Consider the following 21,718-nt stretch of genomic DNA (forward strand, 5'->3'; position numbering starts at 1 on the left):
GATGGGGAGGAGAATCGAGAGAATGCAACTCCCATGGGTTGAGATAACAACAGCCCAGTAACTAAAGTGTAACACAAATCACTGCTGCTACCACCAATGGAAATAATGATAAAATGACAAGGTAACAGAATACCACTCGCCGAACAAGTTCGATCCACCCCCGAAGAGAGCCCGTACCCTTCCTGGTAACTCCCAGTTACCTCCCTGGGCATGACGTGCTGTGGTATGGAATACCTCTTTGGCTAGCTTGGGCCAGGTGTCCTGTCTCTGCTTCCTCCTGGCCTTCCCTTGTCCCCAGCAGAGCATGAGACTCACAAAGTCCTTGGCCAGAATAAACATTACTGAGCAACAATTAGAAACAATCGGTGTTATCAGCTCTATTCCCAGGCTGAAAGTCAAAACACAGCGCTGCACCAGCTACTAAGAAGGAAAAAAACTGACTGCTACTGCTAAACCCAAGACACGTGTAAAAACTACTTGAAAGGATTCCATCTGGTCACGCTTTCCTGGCTGCAAGCTTTCAAATTTCAGCATTTGCGTAGCTACCTAGACTTCAGTGCTTTCCTCTGGAACTTTTCTTCTGTAAGTACTGCTAGTCCTTCTCTGTTAGGGATGCAAAGACTTGATTCTAAACTTCCTATGCTGATGTTATGACAACGAGATCACATGGTGTTGACACTGTCACTGTTTCCAGAGGCACTAATTGGTAATTGGTTTGAGAAAGGCTTTATTTTGATATGATGCTTAGGAAAGCATTCAAAGTTCTTTTTCTTTTGCTTATTAAAGGGCTGAAACCCCAAAATTCCTGGTGATGCCATAGAGAAAGCTGGTAGAGGAAGGGATGAGATTATCCTTGGAATATTAATCAATGTTTTGATGCCTGGATTACTTAAGTGACGTGGCAAGTTAGGGGCTGTGGAATACTGCTATGACAATCAAATTAATTAAGATCACTCAAAGACCAGATTATGTCAATCTTCGCCAGTGAAGGTATTCCTAAGTGAGGGCAGTTTTGCTGTTGCCTCATTTCTGAATTGATGCTAAACCTTTTTCTTCGAGCAAGTCCACCAGACTGGAGTTTGTTACCTATCCCATATTAGGAAGGGGAGGATCACAGTCGCCTCCTTAAAGAGAAAAGGTCATAGACTTCATGTGCTTAGCTGGCTTAGAGATCAGTCAGAAAAGTTGTATGCATGTAACAGGTTAAGTGGCGATGAGCTTTGTAAACAAAGCTGCTGTTTGTCCTATGTGAATATACTACCTTGCAAGAACAGTGATTTTCTCCTAAGCTGAAATTAATTGCCTGAGTAAGTTTCTTGATTAACAGTCTCGCCAGCCTGGATAATGGATCATGCAACTTCTAAGAGTTGGGAGGAAGAATGAGTGAGGTTGTGAGTGCTCCATCCCTGGCGGTATTCAAGGCCAGGTTGGATGAAGCCTTGGGTGGGATGTTTTAGTGTGAGGTGTCCCTGCCCATGGCAGGGGGGTTAGAACTAGATGATCTTGAGGTCCTTTCCAACCCTAACTATTCTATGATTCTATGATTTTTTTATTCCTTTAAAAAGATTAAAGTAAAAAGGGCATTTAAAATCAGAATATGTATCTCCACACACACACACAAATGTTACTTAATTTTTCTGTTTAAAAGCATTATTGAGTTGCAAGACACTGAAACACAAGATGATGGCAGAGACATGTAGCTGGCTAATTCTTCAGTTGACCTGTTAATTGTAACTATACGTTTCTTGTGTTTAGAATTGCTGTAATCAAAATACACAATACTTTAATTTTAGTGTAAGATAACATTAATGTTTTGTGTTTGATGCAGTCTCTCTGGAAGTGGATGCCAAAAGCGTTTGCTGCTATATTTTATATTTGTAATTGTAGGCAATGTAATATAGCCAGAGCACTAAAGTTTTTGTCTCTTGGCTGCAGACCTGAGGTGAGTAACCAGTGGTTGAAGCTGTTCATGTTTGATTCCACGGAATCGCAAGTTTTAAAAACAGATCTGAGTAATGTTATCTCTTGTTGCTGTAAGTAACTGCTGGGTGCCATTTAACTGGGTTAGTAGGTGGTTTTAGATTATGATTGTAAAGGTACTGGAACCAGAGTACAGTAGCAGCATTTCACATGTGCTTCAAACAAGAAGTGGGAATTATAAACTCTATTAGCGAATTTGCTATAATTCCTGTTTTAAAACCAAGCAGTAAGGTACCTAATATGATTGCTGAATTTTCTGAACTGCTATCAATAACTAGTCATTGCACAATGACCAGCAATGTTTCTTGAAAATGTGTGGGTTTTGAGTTTTTTCTTTAAAGAAAGCAAGCACTAAGAAGGTGTTTAGGCAGAGTGAAATACCTTGAATGTGTCTTCTGTCATATTTTCTTTTGCTGCCTGATTGGATTTTTCCCATTGATGGTAGGTTTCCCATCTAACTGCTGAAAAACCTGTACACCTGAATCTGTGTTACTAACTTAATTTGTTAGTTAAAAATAAACTTGTTATCAGGAGTTTGTGAAGTGCTCCAGGTGTCTGTTGAAGCTATTCTCTTTTTGTGTCTTGAAGTCTTGAAGTGAAAGGTAACTGTGTTCATTTGGATTATCACCCTGTTTGAGGTACCAAAGATTCAAATTGTTGCATCTGCTCTAAGATGTAAATGAGTGATGTAATTAGGACATAGAAATTGATAACCTAATTTCAGGTTTAGAGTTTGCTCTTCCAGTGCTCCTTCATCACAATGAGGGCTATTACAAAGCATTTATTGTGAGTTGGGCGTGCTAGTTCTTAGTTCCCATACTAACTCATGATAACCTTATTGCCATCCTTACTCCAGCAGGGGATTCTTGAGGAGGGACTAGAATGACATGCAGTATTTGAAGGTCATGTGTACTGCAGATTATTTACTTTTTTTTTTAATTCAAGGAATTATTTTTCTGTTTTTATAATAATTTCAGCTGTTGCTGTGTAACAAGGTGATAGTTTTCTGAAAACCTTTAGGATAGGCCAGAAAGAGTGCTTTCAAAATTAGTGAGAGATGTAGAAGGCATGTGGGTTTTTTCCTTGTTACTTTACTTTCATAGCAGTTGAGTTTCAGTTGTGTTAGTTTCCAGTTCCTAGGTCTAACAAGATACATCTATATTATTTGGTAGGTCTAAATAGCAAATTGCCTTTCTTCAGAAGTAACTGTTCCAGTCAGGTAAATATGAATATCCATACTGGATAACTCTGGGGTTCTAATGGGAGGCTTAAGTAAATGGTTGGCATAAATGAAATCAGTGAGGGTATCTGAAAAAAACTTCAAGGTTAGCACTTCTGAGACGGATCAGTATAGAGAAGAAAATAGATGTCTGTCAAAACCAGTATTGCTAGTGTTAGTAATTTACAAATTGTGAATTTCATGCCAGTACTGACGGTTCTTTAAAAGTGTTATGTAGACAAAGATACTCAAAAAGTTACTACCTACAGTACTAACTGTGTCTTAGAGCTGTTTATTTCCCTTAAACCAAAACACAAAATATGCAAACTGCACTTGAAAACTCAGACCTGGCAGATTTTTTTCAAACTTAGTATTAAAAAGTTGCTGGGATTTGTTATTAGTCTACAGGGCAAAGTTAACAACAGCATCTCAGGCATTTTCAACAGTGGTTGGCTGCAAAAACGGTTACAAACAGTAGTGTCACCAGATCAAGTTAAAGTCTGGTGAGAGCTTCTTTTTCTTATCACATATGTAAGTACTGAAATACTTTGTATTCTCAATCAGACAATCAAATTGGAGACTTTTCTTGATAAAAGTGTTAATTGCAGGACTCTTTTATGTGCCTGGACAACAATAAGCTTAAAACCATTCAATAGAGATTTAGATGTTTTGGTTTCTTTCACCACTGGTTAGATAAAAGCATTAAAACATAAAATAGCCAGCTTATCAAAGCTGACCCTTAGGCACAGACTGGGAATTTTACAACTGCAAATATTAGAATGCTGCAAAAGCAGTGTTTAAAGAACAGATGTGTTTGGTAGAGTTTAGTGTCCTACAGTCAACATTTAAGAGCTGGTTTATTCTTGGTAGCACAGGATCACACCTAAATATATTTATACCAGTACAAACTGTGTGCAGAAGTTGTCTCTGTTCGTTAGAGGTAAACACCGGTGTCAGCAGGATTATTCTGTGCGGTTGTTTCATGCATGCAATACATAGCACTTTTTAAGCCTTTTATTAAAAAAAATTAGAAATGTCAGGTGAGGTGGGAAGAAGAATCCAGAAGTTCATTACAGAAGGGAAAGCGGAAGGTGTGTTCATCCAAGAAAAGACTTGTAGTCTTTAAAAATCAAGGGAAGTGTTGGCATCTTCTGGCGTAAAACATTCACTAATTCTGCTGTTGTTTTAACTTTAATCTATCACTTTTATTTTATCCATACTCTGCCTAAAGTATGGTAGAGTTAGAAAAGCAAAAAACACATGGAATAAGAGCTTTTGACATTTATATTTTAAGCTGTATTAACTCTGAAAATCTTCTGTACTGTCAAGTTTTGTACTCAAGTAGCCGTAATCTTAACTCTGTGCAGCTATAGAGTTGCTGCACAGTGTATTAATCTCTCTAAGTAACAATTCTTCAATGTTGAGACAGCTGCCATGCTACATCTGAATCGGTACATGTTAATGGTTGCTTCCTTCCACAAAAAAGAATTTCTTTAAAATGGCAATGCAAATGAAGTTAGTATTTGGGAAATGGAAAAGATAAACTGTTATGGTAACAATTAATTGTTATGGTATTAGTGCACAGCTTGGCAGTAATGCTGTAAGATACAGTGAAGGAGTGCAGAAGCTTCCAGTGAAGGAGTCCAGAAGATGTGTCAAGTCTCTTGACCTTGTGAAGAAGGGCTCCACTGTCCATGGTGATTAATGCAGGCATCTCTAACCTCAAAGCTTCCAGCAGGTAAAAGCATGATCCTGTTGAGGCTTTCACTGTAGGTGGTAAGGACAGAGACCCATTGCTGTACAGAATTGTTTTGTAGGTACGTCTGTTGGTTAAAGTTCTCAGGTGGTTTTCCCTTACTTTCTGTCCTCAGTAAGCATATTAAGTAATGGGATCACCATGCTCAGTATCAGAATATACAAAGCAGTTTTAAATGTAAGCTGCTGTTCTCTTGATTAAATGTAGCGGAATGCCATGTTTATATTTCCTTGCAGAAACTAGAGATTGGAAAGATAGGGGTCTCGATTCGCTTTAACATCTCGATAGTACTAGCTACTTAAAACACCTTCACTACCGTATCCTACTAAGACAAGAAAAAGCTACTGTTGTGAACCCTTTCTAAGGAATTTGTACAAGGAGAAGCCCTCATACTGTATGGCATGTACTAAACTTGTAACTGGTCAAACTTGAGAGATGGAAAAAGAGATGTTAAATGCTCAGGTGCTTTTTTGGCCTCTCTTTGCACAAGAGTAATGACAATTAGAATGTAATGACGAGAGTAACGACAGTTAGAATGATTAAAGAAGTTACTACTTGGGACATGCCAAACCAGGCAACCCACAAAGAAAGCAGTCTGCCTGAAGAGCCATCATGTAATCTTAAAAACAGACTTGTTGGTTGCCCTGTCCTTTACCTGGGGCAGCAAAGAAGCTAAAGAAGCAAGAGCAGAAGAGTTCATATGTGTTTATTCTGGTCCTGCCTTGTATGGTTCAATATAGCTTGAGCATGTTGCATTTAAGACGGACTCTAGGTAAGGTCACAAGAAATAAATGTTCTGCATGGCATACATTACTATCAAGAATTCTCAATAAAACTAAATAGCCATTTTTACCCATGAGAAACTTCAATATGTGAGTATATTTCTAGCTGTGTGTGAAAAATCTCAGATCTCTTCTGGCTAAAAAGTCTTTTCTTATTACTAATCCAATTCTAATAAATGTGGAGGCTATTCACAATTGGCACAAATAACTTATTGTCATTGTGCATTACTGGAGATGAAATAGTAGAGTATCTGTACTTTTCAGTGCACTGTGATACAGCAATGGAAATTTCTGTGTAGGAACAGAGTTTAACTGTTTCTTGGCTAAATTCCTGTCTGTGTATGATAGAATTCTAAGCATGTTAATGTGTCTTATTTTTCCTTTAGCAGTGCAAGTAAACACTAACTCTGAGCATTCTTTGGAGTGATTGGATAGAAGACTATCTAGATACAAAGTTGTGTTGACAAGAGCATTTTTGATCTGAATGCTAAAACTGTTTCTTTCCCCTTTTGTCACACCCCCTCCAAATCCACAATGCGTTAGTGTTTTTTACTGCTTATGAAGATCTTATCATACATGTATTGCAGTTCTAAAATAGTGCTAGTGCAGTTTTTTCCATTCAGTATGTGACTTGAGTAGAAGCATTGTTTCCTCATGAGCACAAGCATGAAAAATACTATTCCTGCTTGATTTGCAGCTAAGACCACAGTGGTGCTTTAAATCTCGCATTAAGGGGATGAACTTGGAGCCTTGCGTATGGAATACTTTTGTGCCCACACTGTAATATCTGTTCTCACTGTTTTATTGGACACCCACTGACCCGGATAACCACCAGTAACCTTTCAGTTATTACATATTGCGTGTGCTTCAAAATATTTTTCTAGGAAGTATTGCATGGTGTGGAAAGACAAGACAAACAGAACAAAACTTTCTTGTGTTCATAGTGTGCATATCTTGGACCTGATCTGGTAACTGATAACTCAAAATTTGCAAGCTATTATCTCCTTTCCAGAATACAGCAGGCTGAGCTATTGGCTTGTTTGAGCACTACAGTAAAATGCATAGCTGTCACATGATGGTTGAGGTTGGAAGTGACCTCTGGAGGCCAATGTGTGCAGATTCTACCAGCACCTGGCCAGCCATGGTGATGTGTTGAAGAATGTGATTGTCTCTTAACACTAGACAATAGGATAGTCTCCACCTTCTCACAAAACCTAATGGTGCAGGTTTCTTCTAGCCTTTGCTTGATCTTCCCTGACCCATCTTTTCAAAGAACAATTTTATTCTTCCTTATTAAAGACATGGCATGCCTTTTTGTTGGCAGGTTTCTTGACCAAAGCATAAAATCTACTTAGATAATATAAATGTAACTCCCTTTATGTAATGCTTTAAAATTGAATTTGTTCCAAGTATAATGTGATGCTTTTCTGTGAGAAGTAAAGATAGATTTTATATGAACGAATAATAACACACAATTACACTGTTGCACCCTTGGTTGGAGGTTCTGTTGTCATGGTTGTGAACATCTTTGTTAACCTGTTTTTTGTTTTAATGTATCTTTTTTCTTCCCAACTACTGATAGTGGGTGGGGAGAAGTGAGGAGAAGCTTATCATCAGTGCTGCTGAAAACAGCAGAACCTTGATAGGGGAGATTTTAATACCTAGGGAGAGTTCAAAGGTTTATTCTTGCATTTCTAGGAAAGTCATCTGAAGGATGAGTACTCAAGGGCATCAGAGTAGTGCAGTATGTAGTCTTACTCTTTTGTTGTTACTTTAAGGTGTGTCTGAATTAAGTGAGGAGCCTGATTAGAGGTCTTTGCATTTCCTCAGTTCTTGTTTAGGCAGGTTAACATAGGCTCAGCAAGTGAGCGGCTTGTGGCTGTATCTATTAAATTAAAACTAGTTAAATAGTATTACTCTTCTTGAAATAGAGCTGCTAGGGTTCATTCTGTATAAAATCTTACATGTAGCAGGTAGGTAATTCTGTATTTTGGTCCTCACTTTGTTGTGATGTTCTTGCCACTCTAGATGGATCACACACCACTTCTTTCTTGATTTGTGTGTCTGAACACAAGTAATCAGCAAATCAGTATATTCATTGATCAAAGGCTGTGCAAATCTCTCGAGGTTACAACTATTAGTTCTCCTCTATCCCAAAGAGCTGTGGTTCAGCAAACTGGGTAATTCTGTGTTACGTTTCTTTTTGTCCTCTGTTTAACGTATGTAATGTGTGATATACGTGTGTATATATTTACACACATGAGCATATAAAAATATACAGATGTATACAACGTGTGTATCTACTCCCTTTGGGAGACAAGAAACACATTATTTAAGAAACCTCTCTCAGAAAGGTAATAATCTGGAAACTGATCATGATTCTGCCTACTGGTATAAAGCTTATGCCATACAGGATCTCCAGATATGTTGCAGGTGCACCTGTTTTTAAGTGAATTTCGTAATCAGTCATTGAGAAGCACTGATGTGAATCTGTGCTAATGACCTTTGGATAAGGTTGAGATAATCAGATTTTTTTTTTTCAGTCTGCTTTGTATGTTTACTGCTGATTGTGAGGGGATATGGATGACACCCTTCAGAATGACTGTTTATAAATACTTTCTCTGGATTTTATGCTGAAGGTGTATTTGGTGGTAATGTATCAGGAAGAGGAGCAATTTAATAAAGTATCTCACATTAAACTTTCTTACTGTGTCCATTCAGCATGAAGCATACTTCCTGAAAGCATAAATTGGGCCCAGACTATTTTGTGTCTTATTTAGTGAATGGGAGTTTTGCTGTTGACCTCATTGGGATTGAACCTCTAATTATTTAAGTGTTTTCTAAGACCTCTGGGATGCAGGCTGCTTCACAAATACTGGTGAGCTGGTTTGTTGAATAGTATTGTTCCAATGGTATTCAGCGCCTTTCTAGTATGTTCACTCTTTATACTTGTTGCCTTGGATAACTAACAAACTTTGCTTAGAGTATTGCCTGCAGATTTGTTATAGCAAGTGTAGGAAATTGAGTTTGTATGTTCAGATGTTCACCTGGCTTGGCAAAAAAACCCTGCTGCTTTGAGAGTAAGCATGTGACATTATGTATATGCACACACTTCTATTACATGCAGATTGTATTGTTTACACACACACATTTATTTTAATATATATCAAACAGTTAAGATTTCTGCTTTGTAAGGCTGAGAGTTTAATTGTAAAGGAAATCTTCAAGTTGGTCTTCATCCATGAAACTGATGATTACTGCATCTGTCATCCTTCATTTTAAAGAAGGAAGAGCGTTTAGGAAGAGACTTATCTTCCCTCCTTCTCGTGAAATGTCACCCTCCTTTCTAGCAGCATCACCTTACAATGAATAGTAGAATAGTTTGCCAGGAAGTGAATAATTTATTTCCGGAAAAATTGATCAAATGACAGCAAAGTCTGAGCTACAGCAAATGCTGTAGCCGAGTCCAGTAACTCGTGGTAGAACAGTACATGCTTTTAAATGAAGAAATAAAGTGCTGTACAAGTCACTTAATTTGAAATTTTGTAGGGTATTTTTTCTTGAAAGCCCTTGTGTTTGTTTCTTAGTGCTGTAGAACTGATTCTTAAAAATATTTATTATTCTGACTGATAGCAGATTGCCCTGAGTGAAGCAGAATACCTAAATCTTCTGTGTAACTTCTTTTTTTCTGTACCTCAAAATCTCTGAGATGTCTCATGTAGGGCATGGAAAAGAAAAGCTTAAAATTTCTGCTGTGTCATTCTTTAACTTCTCTGTTTGGACAAGTAAATGAATTTTTTTACAATGTATTAAATGCCCCCTTTACTCTGTTAATCACATAAAAGATATTTTTTTTCTAATATTCCTTTTGTGGTTTTTTTTTTTTTTTTCAAGGAGCCCTTTGAAGATGGCTATGCAAATGGTGATGAAGGCACACCAGCTGGGGAAGCTGCTGCCTCTTACACACCTGATAGCAAAGGAGTGGTCAAGTTTGGCTGGATAAAAGGCGTATTGGTAAGTTCGGTTATTGTACTTCAGTTTCTTACAGATTTAATCTTTCTATTAGCCCTCTTTTTTTGAGAGGGATTGTGATAGTGCTGTATAAAGAAAACATTATGTGTATGAGAGATGTGAAAAATGCCATAATTTTGGGTAGGGTTTCTCATGCTGAATTTTAAGGAAATGGATACTTCAGGACTCAAGTTTTCAAGTTATCATGGCTTCTTAGCACTGGTGTTGTGATTTTGAAGTTGCATAATTTCCAAGAAGGAAAGAGATCATGTAGCTATTCATATGTAGTAGAAAATACAAATCTTAAGTGACAAAGGCAAATGGAGAGAATAAACTTAATGTGTTCACCTTGGATCTGTAAGAGTTTGGACTGAAGTGTTAGAAAACTTGATTTCTATTTGTTTTACTTAACAGAAACAAAAAATAATGTGTTGAGCAGAGTACCTAGCGGTATCTGGCAAAACTTGACCCAGATTAAGTATTTAAATTTTGTTGAACCTGGTACAAAAAGTGATCTTCTTCTAAGGTGTGGAAGTCTTAATACTGAACAGTATAGTCATGGTGGAAAAAACTGAGTCTGCCCCAATCTGGAGTAGTGAAAAATTAAAGGTGACATGGGGGATTTTATTACAAGTGCATATTAACTTATTTTTAATATTTTGGCAAGGAGAAACCATGATTAATATGTACTGTCCAAAGCTGGAAGAATTTATAGTGATGGTTGTAAGTGCAACAGTTGGTTAAAATATGCTAAACTTGAGCATTCAAAATATCTAGCTTTAGTTCATCAGTCTTCCACTGTTTAATAGCAACTTCCTTACAAGTCTTGAAGTAGCCATATTCATTCATATGGGAGAAGGGGAGTGCCTGTAGTAGCTGTGAAATGAGTATTGCAGGCTTCTACTGAGGTACCCCAGCCAAGGTTAGAGTTGGTCATTTTGAAGCAGATTTGAAGCTGACTTTGAATGTCTCCAAGCCCAAATCCTCTATTGGATTATTTTTGTAAGCAACAACTCAAAACTATTAAAAAGAGTTATGGGATAAATGTTGCTGGCCATTTAATTCCAAAGTATATTTAAAAATTTCAAGGAGAATGATAGTCTTTTTCGGTGGTTTGAAAGTTGCAGTTAGTATTTCCTAGTAGGTGTAAGCTGGCTGGGTGAATATTTTCACCTCAGGTGATGTACATTTTGTGAAAGACTTCTTAAATCTCTGAGAACTTTTTACTTTTGTGCTTTGGAGAGGTCCTTGTCTCACTTCCAGTCCTAATGGCCATCTAAACTTTTTGTAGGATTGATACCGTATTCTTCAGGTTAGAGAGTCCTGAGTTGTGTTGGTAGTCTTCTGTCTGAATTCTGTACAGTGTAAAGTATTGTAATGAGGACTAAGAGTTTAAAATGCAAAGATACACACTACCATCACCATTCTGTTGGTGTGCAGCTGTTTTGTAAGATAAAAAAAAAAAGTTGTAGAACAGGAAGGTGTGGTAGGTGCTTGTTTTATAAAAAAAGAATGAATTATTTAATAGGGTATTGGTTTAGTGCAGTTTTGGGGGGGTATCTTTGACAGATCTGAAGTGGGGTTGTGGACTTCATATTCTCTAGATTATGCAGTCTTATTTTGAGTCATATATTCTGCAGTATAAATTTTGGATCCTGAAGCTTGGGGGGGTCTAAATTTTTATTTGGTTAAGACATACTACAGTTGTCAAATACTGAAGTATTGTAAATTATTTGTGTTCAAGATAATATATCTTTATTCATCTTTAGGTTCCTTTTTTTTTTAACCAAACCACGTCTAATTAAAAAAAAGACCAAAAAACCAAACTCAAAACAACTATTCTTGTAAAAATGTGAAAAGTGGTGAATAAAGACTGCAAAATAATTTCAACAACATTAAAAACTGAAATTAAGAGCTAGTGGAAACGACTGCAAGACCTAACCTGTGTAAAATTTCTGTTTTATCTTAGGTACGATGTATGTTGAATATCTGGGGGGTGATGCTCTTCATTAGACTTTCGTGGATTGTAGGACAAGCTGGCATAGGTATGTGCACTAATGCTATAATTTTATTTTGGTCACTCTTAAAGTGACTAAAGAAGTGATCCAAGTCACTCTTAAAGTGATCCAAAAGAAGTGTTGATCCTGAGCTTACACTTTATAGAGAGGTAGAAAATGTCCTTAATATTGCCAGTTTTAAAGATAATTTACCCTTATTCAAACTTAGCAGTGTGAAGTTACTTGGACTTTTTAATCTAGTTGTAAGTTACGTAATTTAAAATTGACATCTGTAGATCTTCAGTGAATTTTAATGATAAAATTTAAATTTCTGGTTATCAAAATCTGTCTATAGACAAATGTGGTACATAAACAATCTTCTTTGAAGGCTTAACTTAGTTTTGGACTGCAGAAAATACCCCATCTGCAAAAGGCATGTGTTTTCTTGAAGCTCTAGGGTACAGCTTTTACTCTGCTGATTAAAGATAACATTTACCCAATTTTGATTGTATCCTGGAAATTTCTCTGTACAAAAGGGGGAGCCTTTTGTGAAGAAGCCTTTTGCTTGAATGTGGGGGACCACACACAGTAAATTTGTGTTGTATTTGCAAGACTAATTCTTTAAACCAAGTTTAGTTGAAGATTTGTACACCTTAATACTGCTGGACTTACACTGTTTTTTCCAAAAGGTCTGTCTGTTGTTGTTATCGGAATGGCCACTGTGGTGACGACTATTACAGGACTGTCTACTTCAGCAATAGCCACAAATGGTTTTGTAAGAGGAGGTAAACCTACTTTCATAGAGCCTATAAAACTTCCGTCACTCTGAATCATATACCTTGAATATGAAACCTAATTAATTTACCATTTATTTTTTAGCATTAGAGATAAAACTGTGTGGATGAAATATAAGGAAGAGTTAGTTTTCTGAGGAGCTGAGTTTTCCCTGTGTTCCGCATTTGATTAAGCGGACATGTAATTAATGAAAAGCCAGTAATGGCTTACTAATTAGATTTTTTATATTGGCTTGCTTTTCCACTGCAGAAGAAAGACTGCCTATTATGAATTTTTTGGAATGCAAACATTTTGAAATGCACATATCCAGGAATTAATAGCTTCTTGATATTCTCCTACATCTGCACTGGTGGTTTAAGGGTATGCATGTGTGCTTATATATGTTCATGCCCTGAAATAAAATTTACTAATGAAAAAATACATCCTATAGAAGGATAAGCTACAACTATATGAGAGCATACATGGCCATGTTCCTGTGCTGTTGGGATTATTTTTTTTTTATACACAATAGAACTTCTTCAGACTCTTGATCCCTAGCTTTCCTGAGGGTGATGGTCATTCTCTTTCATGGTTTATGTGTGGTTGACAACAATTCTTACAAAATTACTTTGTAAGCGTTTGGTGCCTTTGATGTGCTCAGACTGCTTCATGGCATTACAGAACTGCTACTACTAGAAAATATGGTGGAATTAAAGAAGAAGTCTGTAAAATTGTTGATTAGGAATGAACAGAAGAACCTCACTATCATAAACAGACCCAGCAGGAATCTTAGTATTATGTTAAACTTAGTATCTAAATGTCCTTCTTTTCTTTTCTTTTTTTTTTTCAAATTGCATTGTACATACCAGATTTTCTTGTTCATCTGAGATCCATTTTGCTTTTAGAGTCAGTCTTGCAAAATAATAATTCATTAGAAAATTTGGAGTGCTGAATGGAGAAAACTGTAAAGCAAAATCACAGCTTTTCCTGTGAAAATCTTATAGTACAGTAATACTGCTCTTATGTTAGTATTCTCATTAGCAAAGTACGTCAAACCTGGATACCTACATATGTTTTGCACAACAACTGTAGCACAGTGAAATTAAGGATTTCCTGTTGCAAATCTTTAATGTGCACTCAATTACTTCAGACTGGAGCTGGAGGATTTTGTGGCTTCTAGAAAGATTAGCCTTAAATTAGAGGAATGTGCATTTGCTACTTTTTTTTTTTTTAATTTTCACTCTAATGCTGCGGATACTCAAGATGTCCATTTGTCATACGTTGGGTTTGAGATGTTGTTTTTGACAAGCTCAAAAGTACAAAGAATAACTTCAGAAAATTCAGTGGCAATGTGATTTGAGAGCCCTATTGAGGGGCAGAAAACTCCCTTAACAGAGCTTTAAAAAAGCCAGTCATGGAGGTTTGGAGGTTGAGTGAGTTTATTACAGTCTACTTTGCCAGTTTCTTGAGCTATAGCTAATGAAAATGTATAATAGTAGAACTATGCAGAAATGCTTTGAGTGTTTTCAAATAAAAAGCCCAGTAATACTGCTATTTGTGTTTTACAGTTTGTTTTTTAACCACAGAACTGGTTGCATAGCTAAATAATATGATGTGGTGCATGAGTCAGGGGATTATTTCCAACTGGTGTCTTGAAAACTTGAAATGTTCCTGAAACTTCAGCATGCCTGTCCCGGAAGTACTGAGTTTGGGTTATTTTCTAATACATCAGTGAAGATGCAAGCATAAATAGCATCTTGTTTCTATTAACTTTAAATTGCTAATGACTGTTTTGTTCTCACACTTTATCACATAGAGGGTATTTTTGTCTCTCTCTAATTTTTCTTTTTCAGGTGGAGCATATTACTTAATTTCAAGAAGTTTGGGGCCAGAGTTTGGTGGTGCTATAGGTCTGATTTTTGCATTTGCCAATGCTGTTGCAGTAGCAATGTATGTTGTTGGCTTCGCAGAGACAGTTGTGGAGCTACTCAAGGTATGTGGATGATGGTGGTTATATTGATTACACTGCCCTTCATGCAAGTTTTAGCTGTCATCTACTCACAAAATCAGAGAATGGTTTGGGTTGGAAAGGCCATACAGTACAGCTCCTCTGCCGTGGGCAGTGACACCTTCCACTGGACCAGGTTGTTCAGAGTTCTGGTCAACCTGACCCTGAATGTTTCCAGGGATGGGGCATCTGCCATCTCCCTGGGCAACCTGTTAAGTGCCTCACCAGCCTTATAATAATAATAATAATAAAAAAAACCTTATATGTAGTCTAATAATCCTTTTTTTCAGTTTAGAGCTTACCCCCTGTCCTTTTGCTACAAGCCGTATTAAAAAGTCTGTCCCCATCTGTCATGTAAGCTCCCTTGAAGTATTGAAAGGCTGCAGTAAGGCTTCCCTGGAGCTTCCTTTTCTCCAGGCTGAACAACCCCAGTTTTCTAAGCCTTTCCTCATTGAGAGGTCTTCCAGCCCTCTGATAATTTCTGTGTTCCTCCTCTTGTCACATTCCAGCAGGTCCGTATCTTTCTCTTACTGGGGGCCCCAGAGCTGAATGCAGTACTGGAGGTGGGGTCACGCAAGAGTGTCACATAGGGGCGGAGTCACTTCTCTCCTGGCCACACTCCTTTTAATGCATCCCAATGTATGGCTGGCTTTCTGGGCTGCGAGCACATGTTACCGGCTCATGGTCCAGCTTTCCATCCACCATACATTTTCCATCCAGAAGTGCTCCTCAGCAGGGCTGCTCTCAATCACTTCATTTCCCAGCCATTACTGATACATCACAATTGTCCTGACCAGTTCAAAGACGTGGAATGAAGTACAAACCTGATAGATCAGTACAGTACTTGTACCTCAATAGATCAGTAAAATACTACTGTAATTCAGTAGCTTTTTGGTTTTAAAAAAAAAAAAAAAAACCAGAAACAGCCAAAACCAAACCAACAAATTATCAAAAGTGTCAAATGGAAACTTCCCCCACTATCTCCTTGGAAAAAATAAAATGTGCAATTTATGGTAAAGTCCAACCTGGGCGTTGAGGAAAAGGTTGTCAGTACAGACATGTGATGCAGGATCATGGAATCATAGAATCAGCTAGGTTGGAAAAGACCTTTAAGATCATCAAGTCCAGCCATTACCCCAGGACTGACAAGACCACCATTAAACCATATCACCAATTCTGAGATTCTTGTTACTGAACTGTTTCTTTTAAGTGATAGTCATTTATATTACACCCATTTCCAAAGGAGTTCTACATATTAAAAACTATATCTTAACTTAAACACAACCAAGTATTATTTTTTGTTGAATGTTTTGATTAAATGTAATACTGAGAAGAACTATACTTTTTGTAGATGGCAAGCAGTTTGGAATACATTAAAAGAATTGAGAGTAATAGTGAACAAGTGAAATATGTGTGCAGTTGCCTAGCTGATAAATCTGATTCTCTGGCAGCTGAAGACAGGCCATGCTGCCTGGGGATGGGCTATGTATAGGCATGATCATTTCCACTTTGAAGAGTCAGTGATTTAAAACAAGGCAAACCCCAAATTATTTGTGTCTGTACAGGGAGTTTAAGGTGAGTATATTTGAGGTATAGAGTTTAAATCTATTAATAAATTGCAGTCAATAAAATGCTATTCTGCAGAAGGGAAGTTAAGTACTTGATGTAAGTGTATGACTCCTTTTTTTGTCTTTGTGTGTTTTGTTGTTAGGAAAATGGAGCACTGATGATTGATGAAATGAATGATATCAGAATCATAGGAGCTATAACAGTGGTTATATTGCTGGGTATATCCGTGGCTGGTATGGAATGGGAATCAAAAGTAAGGAACTTAACTTTTCTTCTCTGCTTCATAATTTTAATTCCATTTTCTATGTCAGCTGCTTCATTTATTTTTAGTATATTTAGTGCACTCAGTATTGCATGTGTGATATGTTAAAAGTCATCATGCGGCTTTTACATAATAGTTCTTTGGTCTGGACAGAATTTGGACCTTAGACTGCCTTACTCCATTGGAAGTTTGAGCACCTGTGAGAACTTAAAAACCGCATAGCCTATTCATACTGACACTGTCAAGTAGGTTAATGGTATTGTTTTTCTTGTTAGCCCATTGTTGCCCACAAAAGGGTAAGAGCAGTAGTCTGGGAATTTTCCCTCGCTGGGTACTTCAAGTGAGCTCTACAAATTGAAAATACGGGGCTGGAGCTGAAGCCCATCTGAAGTTATGTAGCTTCTGTTAACTCAAACCCAGTATTTTTATTTTTCCATTCACTTTCTGTTGGTTTGTTTTCACTTGGAAACAGAGAGACAGTGGTGCTGCAGTTCCTAGGCCCAGTACTGAGGACAGTTGTGAACACTGGTGGTGATGAGTGTGTAGGAGGGGGAACCCACTTTCCTCATCCTGTGGTTGCACAGTCTTAGGTCAACTCAGATTATGAAGACAAACACATACAGATCCTAGGATATCCTAACATAGGGGTTGCCTTATTAGTTTTCTGCTCTGTATCAATCACTAGGCAGTGTAGCTTGCTATTTTTTTCTTGCACTTAGTGGGCTTTTATGGAGCATTTGCCTATAGTGTGCTCAAAAACAATTGAGAAGAGCCTCACTTGGTTTCCCTTCCCATTTGATATTTGGTTCACAATAGTTCCTGTTCTTTGCAGGGACAGCCAGCTGAAGGAGCTTTCTCATTTTAGTGTTATAACTTAAAAAAAAAAAAAAAAAAAAGAAGGAAATAAAGATTAAATCTACCACAAGGAGAAAAGAACCTACAGAAGCTGAGTTTGGCATGTACTTGTAAATCAAACAGCACACTTATGTAAAAAATTTTTCAGATAGTCCTTCACTGTCTATAACCTTAGTTTGTAATGGTATTTGTATGCACCTGGCTTCAAACAAGACTGCCCTCCTTGATCTTAACCATTCAGGGTTTTTTTTTTGCATTACTTAGTTGTTATTAACTCTCTAGCTACTATCACTTGAAGTCGCAAGAAATGTCTTGCTTTGGGTCTGTAGCGTGAGCAATTCTATAGCAGTAGCTTGCATAGAATACCCTGTTTAATGTATCCTGTACACTGTTGCAGTGTTATCCTTATTAGGAAATAGGTAGCTTTCAAAAATCATGTGCTCAATGCAAAAACCAGGGTTTGTTGGCTTGATTTCTGCGTCATGGAGGAAGGCAGGTAGGAGGGATGCTAAGCAACTGAACCTGTCAAACAAGCACTTCATGTGTGTTAACATGCAGCTTAGCATAGCAAAGCAGTACTGCTTCGTTTTTGATTAAAGTGTCTATGATATTCTACTATGCCTTCCCCATGACTTAAAGTATACCTTGCAAAAATGAGACAAGGTGAATCTATAATGATGCCTTCAAAGTAGATCTGAAAGATCTCTAGAGAGACAGGGATTCCAGGGAAGCCTGCTTAAAAAGTGGCTTTTCAGAGTTTGTCATCTCCTGCCACTTAGCTCCTTGTGTTGAAGTCTTAGAAGCCCATTCTTTCTCTGAGACTTTTGAATGTAAAGAAGATATTCAGGAAATGCTCTTAGCTTCAGGGAGAAGATCAGGTTTGTTACTGGGTGAATCCACTTGTGGAAATTACTTTGTGGTAACTTCATGATGAATTCTCTGGGCTTACTGAAGACTAAGCACGCAGCTGCATCCTTTATACCTCTCAAAGGAGATCTCTATATATGATGCATTAACTGGTTTCTTCTGGTGGTCTTCTATTTCTGCTCTTGGCTGTCATGCTCTGTTTATCACTGTACTATCCTGTTTCCTTATGAGTTTGTGTGAACTGAAAATTTTGTTTTGTATCATCAGCAATGCCACTGTGCTGTTGCATATTAAGTTCTCATCCTAGGTCTGAAAAAACAGTCAAACTACAAATAGCTTCCCCTGAGCCACTGGCATATATGCTTTAAGGAAGCAAATACACAAAAGATAACATGAATGGTTAGAATAGTTAAAATGGTTGCTCATTTAAATGTAAAACCTGAACAACCTCTTCAATGCCTAGATCTGTCTTTACTCATGCTTTTGAGGTATGGGATGGTTTGAATAACTTCTTGTTCAAAGTATAGGGTTTATAATGGTTTTATTGAATAGTGGCAAAAAATCTAGGTTGTAATGAAAAATTTTTAAGAAAACTAGAAATTAACAAGCAGTTCTGGTAATCTGCAGTTTAATTTCGTAAATTAAGGATTCAGAACATGAAAATAGCTAGTCCATTGCATAAAATAGCAAACAAAAGTTGTTTGATTCCTGATTTAATAAAATTCTCAGTAAAATAAATATCTGGTACTGAGGTATAAGGCTAAGTACTGTAATCACGGTTCATAAGGCAATATTAATAGAATTTGTATGCATTTACCTCTTGTGAATATCTTCAATCTACTCAAATCCATTTCTTCTGGAAGGCTGACAGAGAAAATAGTTCTTTTAAGTATTTTTTTTCTTAAAAAGTGTAACTTCAGGGATTGATCATTAAACTTACAAACGATCGTATTTCCTTGTAAAAATCCCAGTACACGTTCTCTCCGCCTTGGCCTCATTTATTTGTTGGAAATTAAACTGTGAGAAGACTAAGCTGAATTTGGAATCAAAAAAATATTTAAATTTTGGAATACAACTCTGAAGCTTGGAACTGTGAAAAAGAGCAAGTTCTTCTGTCTGACTGCAATCATTATGTTTCAGGCACAGATAGTCTTACTGGTGATTCTCATACTTGCTATTGGAGACTTTGTCATTGGAACATTTATTCCTTTGGATAGCAAGAAGCCTAAAGGTTTCTTTGGTTATAAAGGTATGTTGGAAGAGTTAGTGTTGTAAACAGTAACTTTGCAAAGAGTAGATATGCTGTCATAATTAAATTAAACTTATAGCTTATAGTCCTATTTAAGTATAGAGGTACTTTTTTTTTTTCTTTTTTTCCCTGATTCTTCCAAACTTCTGCAGTTTTGTTCCTTAAAGCTACGGGGCCAAAAATTGGTCCTGTCTACTTAACATTGATTATATTAAATCTAAAAAAGCTGGATGGTACTGTATTTTTTCTGATTTTTAAAAGCTGTTTTAAGTATTGTGTTGACTGAGTTGAAGTGATGAGCTAGGACCTAAATGTTCTACGCTTAGTTTTAAGAAGGTCGTACAGCTGTGACTTTCAGCTTTTTCATGGAGCTAATAATGGATGGAATGGGCTAATACTGTAGCTTCTCTACAAATATTAATATACTTAAATCTCTTTTTCTACAGCTGAAATATTTATGGAGAATTTTGGTCCAGATTTCAGACATGAGGAAACTTTCTTTTCTGTATTTGCTATTTTCTTCCCTGCTGCAACTGGCATACTTGCTGGTGCAAATATCTCAGGTGATCTTGCGGTGAGTAGTGAATGAGAAAATACTGTTCACAAACACTGAGTATGCATTTATCTCTGTCATCACTGTCCACTGACATTTTTCTTTCAGGATCCTCAGTCAGCCATACCTAAAGGAACGCTGTTGGCCATCTTAATTACTACATTGGTTTACGTAGGAATTGCAGTATCTGTAGGTAAATAGAGAATGTTTTTAAGTTTTTCCTTTTACATTCTTTCTGAGGGTGTGTTTTGATGTGGTTGATGTAATTCAGTATGTAAAATCATTATGTAATTGACTTTCATGCATGGGAAGTAATAGCCAGAGGTTTCTGATTTTTATTGTTGGAGGTTCAATATTTAGCTGGGTTTATAATTTCCTAAGATGAGTGGGTTTTCTTGTTTTTGTTTTTGGTTTTTTTTTTGGGGGGTTTTTTTGTTTTTTTCACCAAGACTACTGACTGCTTGAAGCAGACTAAAGCACATTTCCTCATTTGTTACAGTTACTTATGTTAAAAGATTTACAATTTAGCAGTGGGATAATCCCTGAATTAGAAAAGTGAGTTTTCAGAAAATACCTGCTGAACATACACCTATATTGTTTTGAAGATGATGATGGTCAGGTAGTCAAAGTGAATTGTGGGATGATCCAACAGCTCTTTGGTAAGGATGCAGGAGCAGTAATTCGCCGGTAAAAGGAGTTGAGAGAGTAGTGACTTTATCTGGCCAGCCCACTTTTGGAAGTGTTGTCATGTTCAGAATGTTACGATTTCCTAAAGTTTTATTTTCATGTGAAAGAGGAGCGCAATCATAGACTGACCTGGGTCTTGTATAAACCTTTCTTCCTGGTCTTCCCCACCCCACAGTGGTTTGAAATTCTTTGTAGAATTTCCCTTGGGTTTTGATGCTCCCTATATCAGTGTTGCTCCAAAGCATCAGTGGTCAACCAAGTTTTTTTCCCACTGCTAGAATAATTCTCTTCTGGTAATCCTAAGAACTTCTTATTCCTCGGCAAAAAGTAGGTTGGGAGGAGACCTTAATGCTCTCTACAACTCCCTGAAAGGAGGTTGTAGTGAGCTGAGTGTTGGCCTCTTCACCCAAGTAACAAGCAATAGGACAAGAGGAAATGGCCTTAAGTTGTGCCAGGGTGGTTTAGATTGGATATTATGAAAAATTTCTTCCCTGAAAGGGTTGCCAAGCATTGGAACAGGCTGCCCAGGGAAGTCGTGGAGTCATTGTCCTTAGAGGTATATAAAAGATGTGTAGGTGTGTCCACCACCTAAACAACTTGGTTTAGCGGTGGACTTGCTGCTGTTGGGTTTGCCCTTGGCCTTGATGATCTTAAAAGTCTTTTCCAACCTAAGTGATTCTATAAGATTGTAATAGTATCTCACATATTTCTTGCCTATGATTTGGAAATGTTATTAGTATAATATAGTTTCTGGCAGCAGTAATCAGTTTTCACCTTGTCTTATCTTAGCTGTGCTGCCTTTTGAATTAAATTCTCATAAGAGTACCATTGATCTTACTACTAATGATGCTTCCTTTCCAAAGATAACAATCTTGCTAGTCTGCCTCTGTTGGCTAACATTGTACTGTAGCTCTGCCAGAGTGTTGCTCTGTAGTGATTGTGCTTTGTGCGGCATAATGACCTACACTTATTTCCTAAATAGATTGACCACATAGACCTCTGCTACCAAATTTGAATACTTTAGAACTTGAACCCACATGAGAGCAAAGTGCTCGTTAAAATTCATTTGATCATGTAATACTTTGATCATCTTTCAAACATGAAAAACCTAATTTTTCGTACTGCAAAAGGAGCAGCTTGCAAAACCAA

The 21,718-nt window shown here is 37.2% G+C and overlaps 1 protein-coding gene across 2 annotated transcripts in view; it reads left to right on the forward strand.

The window, feature by feature from the left end:
- SLC12A2 (solute carrier family 12 member 2) overlaps positions 1 to 21,718 on the forward strand; it is a 64,974-nt gene that overhangs the window by 10,008 nt on the left and 33,248 nt on the right. For both annotated transcript variants that reach the window (XM_065661819.1, XM_065661820.1), the window contains exons 2-9: positions 9,632 to 9,751; positions 11,718 to 11,793; positions 12,435 to 12,530; positions 14,373 to 14,512; positions 16,239 to 16,349; positions 19,221 to 19,329; positions 19,776 to 19,903; positions 19,991 to 20,075. In XM_065661819.1, coding sequence (XP_065517891.1) covers positions 9,632 to 9,751; positions 11,718 to 11,793; positions 12,435 to 12,530; positions 14,373 to 14,512; positions 16,239 to 16,349; positions 19,221 to 19,329; positions 19,776 to 19,903; positions 19,991 to 20,075 — 865 coding nt within the window. The remainder of the gene's footprint in view (positions 1 to 9,631; positions 9,752 to 11,717; positions 11,794 to 12,434; positions 12,531 to 14,372; positions 14,513 to 16,238; positions 16,350 to 19,220; positions 19,330 to 19,775; positions 19,904 to 19,990; positions 20,076 to 21,718) is intronic.

Source organism: Lathamus discolor, chromosome Z (genome assembly GCF_037157495.1).
Source record: "Lathamus discolor isolate bLatDis1 chromosome Z, bLatDis1.hap1, whole genome shotgun sequence".
NCBI classification, from domain to species: Eukaryota; Metazoa; Chordata; class Aves; order Psittaciformes; family Psittacidae; genus Lathamus; species Lathamus discolor.